Here is a 6000-nt window from a genome sequence, read left to right on the forward strand (position 1 = left end):
TTTCAATCGGACCGTTGATTTGTATCAACAGTCATCGAAAGCTGCGCCGGATAGAATATGTTAAGCACTGGAAAGCTAGTGAGTTTGCGAACTTTTTGCGATATGCTAGCCCCATAGTTTTAAAACGTTATATTTCACCTCGAGAGTATGAGCATTTCATGCTTTATTTTTGTGCAATTACATTATTTTCTTCTAATTATTATAATGAATATTGGCAGCAAGCAGGTTGCATGCTGACGCAATTCATCAGAGAGTTTGCTTCGATTTATGATGAATCCTACATGTCGAGCAATGTTCATAATTTGGTACATATGTATGATGATGTTTGCCACTTTGGTCTTTTGAACACCTTTTCATCATATCCATTTGAAAATAAGCTGCAAGTTTTAAAAAGTCTACCTCGACACGGTTATAAAAGCTTACCACAAACCGTGAACAGAATATTAGAGTTAAACTATTTAGACGCAGCTTCCAACATCACGGAACCAAAGAAGTTCCCAGCAATTAAACATAATGTTAATGATGACATTTTATTTGTAAGTTCCGATTTTGTTTTGCGAGCAAATGACAAAGACGCGTGGTTTCTAACGAAAGATGATTTCATAGTGCAATATTGCAGTTGCATAGAAGGATCGAATACCATCAAGATTTATGGGCAACATTTCTGTGAAATATTAGAATCATACACGTTTTACTCCTCGCCATGGATGAAAAACATTTATGAGGCTTACACATATGATATTTCACCAACAGTTTCTGAATTTACCATTGAAGATATAAAATGCAAATTAGTTGCTATAGATACGAGAAGCTCTAATCTAATGTTATTCATCCCACTGTTACACACTTTAAGATAATAAAAGCAATAGTTTATGTTTATGGAAAATTATTTGTTGTGGTTTTATTACTGATTTGTTTGATTATATTATTATAATAGGAAACCATAATCATAAATGGCAAGTTTCGTCATAACGGATTAATAAATAAAAATAAAATGTTTCTATTGTTATCATCCCCCTAGACAATTCGAGCAGTTTTTCACAAGTTCCTCTACCCGTCAACCTCACTTGACCCACACATTTGTGGTCGCACACAAGATGTTCTGTTGCCTTCTCTGTTTAGAGTATTTCTGTCCTACTCTCAAGAAGACCAACGTCCAATTTCGATCCACCCGCACGTATCTGTACAAAGTTAATTTACTTGTGTGTTCAATTGGTGTGCATGAAACGCGTGTAGGCAAAGAAATGACAAGTCCAAGGAACCCGGGAAAACATACAAAAAAAAGAAGCCAAACTGAACTAACTCATTTCGCATCTGTTTAGAAAAAGGAGTATTTACGGACCAATTTAAAACAGTCGTCGAAATCATCCCTGTATCGGAAGCGCCGTCGCTATCTTGAAGAGGTAGAGAGAGAACTTCTGGAAGAATTCGATGCATTGGAGGCTTCCGGTTCTGTTTCGGTGCCGGCATCAGCGGGCATGAGCTTTGGTAAGTGCAATCGTTTTCCTACACTTATAATAATGTAAGACCAATTGTAAAAAGCTAAAATAGTTAGCTGCTAGTGTGTTACAAGTGTTATTAGTTCGATTGTGCGTTGAATTGCGGTTTCGGTCGTAAATAACCGACTCGAAGGAGAACGTTTAGTGTTGTGTTGTGCGTGGGAACATTCCGCGTTCCTAAATTCATGAACCTATGATTTTGCACTGATAGCCACTCTGTCTATCATCTTAATTTTAATCTGTGCAAAAACATTAACATTCTGTTGCGATAAATAAACTGGCATACGTGATGTACAGTGCTGAGCAAACGCTTTGCTTTGGTGTTGCATGCGCGGCTGGGTAGGGAAAAAAAGGGTAGTGAAAATTAATGTCGCCGGCCGGTCCCTTTTTTAGGTATTATTTTTGTAAAGTAAAAATGTGCTTCCTTTGTGTGATCCGTTGGTGTAATTGGTAGCGACATCTGTCCCATATTAGAAGACGACAGGATGGAACCCCATCTGGAACAATCCCCCGTAGAAAGGACTCACCATCCGGTTAAATTCGGTGGTAAAATAATTCCAAACGGCCTGTCCGTTCTAACGAAGAGAAAACGTGACAATTCGTCATCCTCCGGGAATCATGAACCATCCGTGATTGGTTTGCTCGCGTCGTGTTTCCGGCGTTCCGTTATTATGTTTTATATCTGGGACTCTCCGTGTTATGAATTTGGGTTGCGTGTCCGTTGTGAGCGACAGACACGTTAAATTATTTTCTCATTTTATTTTAAATTAACTGTTAAGTGGTTTGTGGCGATCGCATTGTCTGTATTTAAACTACTTTTGTTAAATTTTCTATTAATTTCTATTTAGATACTAACTTTACTAACGATATGAATGCTAATGATATTAGTACTAACGATATTATTACTAATGAAGCAAACATTGATGAAGAAGAACCAATTGAAAGTGCTGATAATTTTTGGAGGGATGCTTATAGCTTCCTCAATAGTTTTGAATCTTTGAAAGATGCTTTAAAATATTTGGCAATTGTAGGGCATCTTTCCCGAAACTTTCTCAACTTGCTGCTGGCAATTTTAAGAAAGTTTGGTCACCCTGAGCTTCCGAAGGATGCACGTACGTTGCTAAAGATACCAAAAGTAAGCAACGAAATTCAAAACATTACAAGGGGTCGATTATGGTATCCTGGGATTGAGGTTGCTCTTAGAAATTTGTTTAAGGATACCAATCCGGAAGCAACTAAGTTCAGCCTCCAAATTTCAATCGATGGTCTTCCTCTCTTCAGGAGCAGTCCCACTGAATTTTGGCCTATTCTTTTTAAAATCGATGAAATTCTCGATTGTCCAGTTATGGTTGCAGGTATATACAGCGGCCAAAATAAACCTACAAATTTGGAGCAATTTCTTCGGCCATTAGTGGACGATTTAAATGCATTAAATTCAACAGGGGTGCAATTTGGTGATCAAACAATTCCTGTTTGCGTGAAGGGTTTTATCACCGATTCGCCAGCGCGGGCTTTAATAAAATCTGTGTTAGGATTTCAGGGGAAACACGGATGCACGAAGTGCACTATCGTTGGAGAGCGTGTGGAGTCATTGCATAAGGTAGTTTTTGATTATGCTCTAGCTCCACCGCGCACGGATGCCAGTTTTCGCGCAAGAGACGATCGAGAACATCACAAATCTAAACGTTCACCATTGGAAGAGGTTATTGGTTTAGATATGATTAAAAGTTTTCCAGTAGCTGATCGGTGTCACCTGATTGATTTGGGCGGCACTCGTAAATTCTTAGCAGGCTTAGATGACCATAGAATGGCCTCTTTTGATCGGTGGAGCGCTGATCAAAAGGAAAACATATCACACTTTTTGATTAAAACCAAACTTCCTGCTGAAATACACCGACTATTCCGATCTCTTATAACTTTAAAATTTTAGAAAGCAACTGAATTTAGGTCTTTTGCGCATTACGTTAGCCCTGTGATATACAGAGATTTTATGCACCCCGCTGGTTTTGATCATTATCTTCTCTATTTTTGTAGTATAACTATTTATTCATCTTCAACATATCAACCCCTTTATCCCCTTGCACGTAGAATGCTCCATAAATTTGTATCTCAGTTCCCAACTTTCTATGGTCGCACTCATATGACTAGTACTATACATAATCTCCTCCACGTGCATGAAGATGTTGAAACTTTTGGTGAACAAGATAATTTCTCGGCATATGATTTTGAAAACTTTTTGCAATTCCTCAAACGGTGTGTGCGAAAGGGGTCTAAATGTTTGGAACAAGTAGCTGGTAGATCAAAATTATTTGCATCCATTAATGTAGACATTAGTTTAAATAGAAAAGCATATCCGTGTGTAACTACGGATGGTTGTGGGTTACACATTACATCCAGTTTTGTTTTGAAGCCTGTTTTTAGTGATCAGTGGCCATTAACACGAGGGAATGGGTTAGTTAAATTTTTGAGAGTAGAATTAACCCCGCAAAATTCGTTCATTGTTCATGGGATTCAGTATGATAATAAAGTAGATTATTTCCATGTTAATACAGTAGATGATGTTGCTCCTGTACAATTAAAATCTAGTGAAATTAACATTTACAAATTGAATTCTTTTACACCGTCCAAAGTAGTCAGACTAACCATTCAAGCAATAAAATGTAAATTAGTAGCCATTAACCTACCTTCTCGTCCTCTTGTTTATTTTAATGTAGATGAATTTTTAGGTGAAACACCCGCATCCGTCTTATTTAATCCTCTATTACATACTTTTACTAATAACTAAACAAATACTAATCGTAGTTACATCGTTTGTAGTTTCGTTTCATTTTTTATGATATATTGGTGGCGGTACCATAGTGGTGGTGGGAAAAGAAACAAAATAGTTTACACTTAGGAGACAGTAAAGAAAGCAGTACACTTCATCTTCAGGACGATCTAAGAACAGCGGACACGACGCATGGAATAAAACTCGTCTCCACGTGCCGGCTGGGATCGAATCAGGTCGGGGAGGGGTTTAGTGGGTAGGCGTCGATCGTAACTCTTGTGCCAAGTGATTGCGATCGATGAATCCCACACTACCCACGGATGGTGAGTTGGTTATCGAGTGTCTTTAGAAGATTCCCCTCCCCGTTAACAAAAAAAAAAAAAAATCCCTCATTTATCACATCATAGATTATTTCAATCACTAATTTTATATCCATCACATATTTCTATATCATTTACCAACAGGCGCGTTTCAGTAGTGCAATAGTTACTCATCGAAATTTCGATTCATACATGATTCATGGTAGTTTGAAGTAAACACGTAAGTCGTTAGCACAGGCTTGAACAAACTGATTGTTTCACCAACAAAACATAAATGATTGATTTTATGCATATGAAACTATAACATATTTCCTTTCTTTCGTTTCAGCTTTGATGGTTTCATAGAAACGGTCTCTGGACTAATGGACAATGCTTTTAATGGTATGAAAGATAATATATTTTACAACGTTTACAACGCTTCATGACTATTTTGATTACTAATTTGATGGCAGCTAGAGGTTTTCACATATTTCCGTCGCTTTGCGTTATCACTATGATTAAGCTTTAATTGCATCCAATCTTTCAATTCCGGTTCGGAACAATTTCCTCCTATCTCTCTAATTACTAACAGTATGTTTTTATACTTAGATAGGGGTATTTTCACCCCAGTTTTTCCCCTTCCTGTCCACGAAATTTGCATCAACAAACTAGAATCGATGATAACCGTAAGCGCATCGCAAGCCCGTTGCTTGAAATTTTTACTTGCGATTTGGTTTTTTAGCCATTACACGAGTTCAATCCGTTTGTGTTCCTCTTTCAATTCTGCTTCCAGCGATTCCAAAGCTTCGAAAGTTTCCACAGAAGAAAAGGATGCTGTTGCTTTTGGCTGGCTGATTTGCTGGCTGGCGTTCTGGTCCGCTCCTTGCTGCAACATCGTGATTATGGTGTCCATTTTTTGGTTCAGCAAGTCCATTTGGATCTTCATGTGCTCTTGCATTTTCCGCAACATTTGGAACTCCTTGGCCACCGCAGGGGGTATAGCATCGTTGTTTTCATCTGCTTTCTTAGAATCCATCTGTAAACAGTTTTAACCTCATTGTATTGTGTTGTATTGTAATTTAGTATGCATTTACTTAGAATTGTCCGCTCAGAGGGTTTAACAAAAAGAAAATTATGTACAAAGCGAAACTTAACCAAGGATCATGTTAGTAGGACGAAAGCGGGATCATTATACGCGTTATTTAATCAAATAGTATTATCTTACCTTGTAAAAGTTAACCACAACTTTGAGGTTCTCAGGTTTATCAGATACAAGGAGGTAAAAAATTCTTGTGAATTTGTCAGCCTTGCGAAAGGAAACGAATACCACCACTACATATACACATACAGAGCAATCTCACTCACACATATATATCGCTGGGCTGCCTACGCATATGCTTGCAGCAGAACGTCCTCATGATCTCCTCAGCTCATA

The 6000-nt window shown here is 37.9% G+C and overlaps 1 protein-coding gene across 1 annotated transcript; it reads left to right on the forward strand.

Moving 5' to 3' along the window:
* The first annotated feature begins 281 nt into the window (after nt 1–281).
* LOC128718252 (uncharacterized) lies at nt 282–3415 on the forward strand. The gene is given in 4 exon segments (XM_053811911.1): nt 282–305; nt 1323–1488; nt 2348–3342; nt 3344–3415. Coding segments are annotated over 4 exon segments (1257 nt in total).
* The last annotated feature ends 2585 nt before the right edge of the window (nt 3416–6000 follow it).

The sequence above is a fragment of the Anopheles marshallii genome, chromosome 2, assembly GCF_943734725.1.
Source record: "Anopheles marshallii chromosome 2, idAnoMarsDA_429_01, whole genome shotgun sequence".
NCBI lineage: Eukaryota > Metazoa > Arthropoda > Insecta > Diptera > Culicidae > Anopheles > Anopheles marshallii.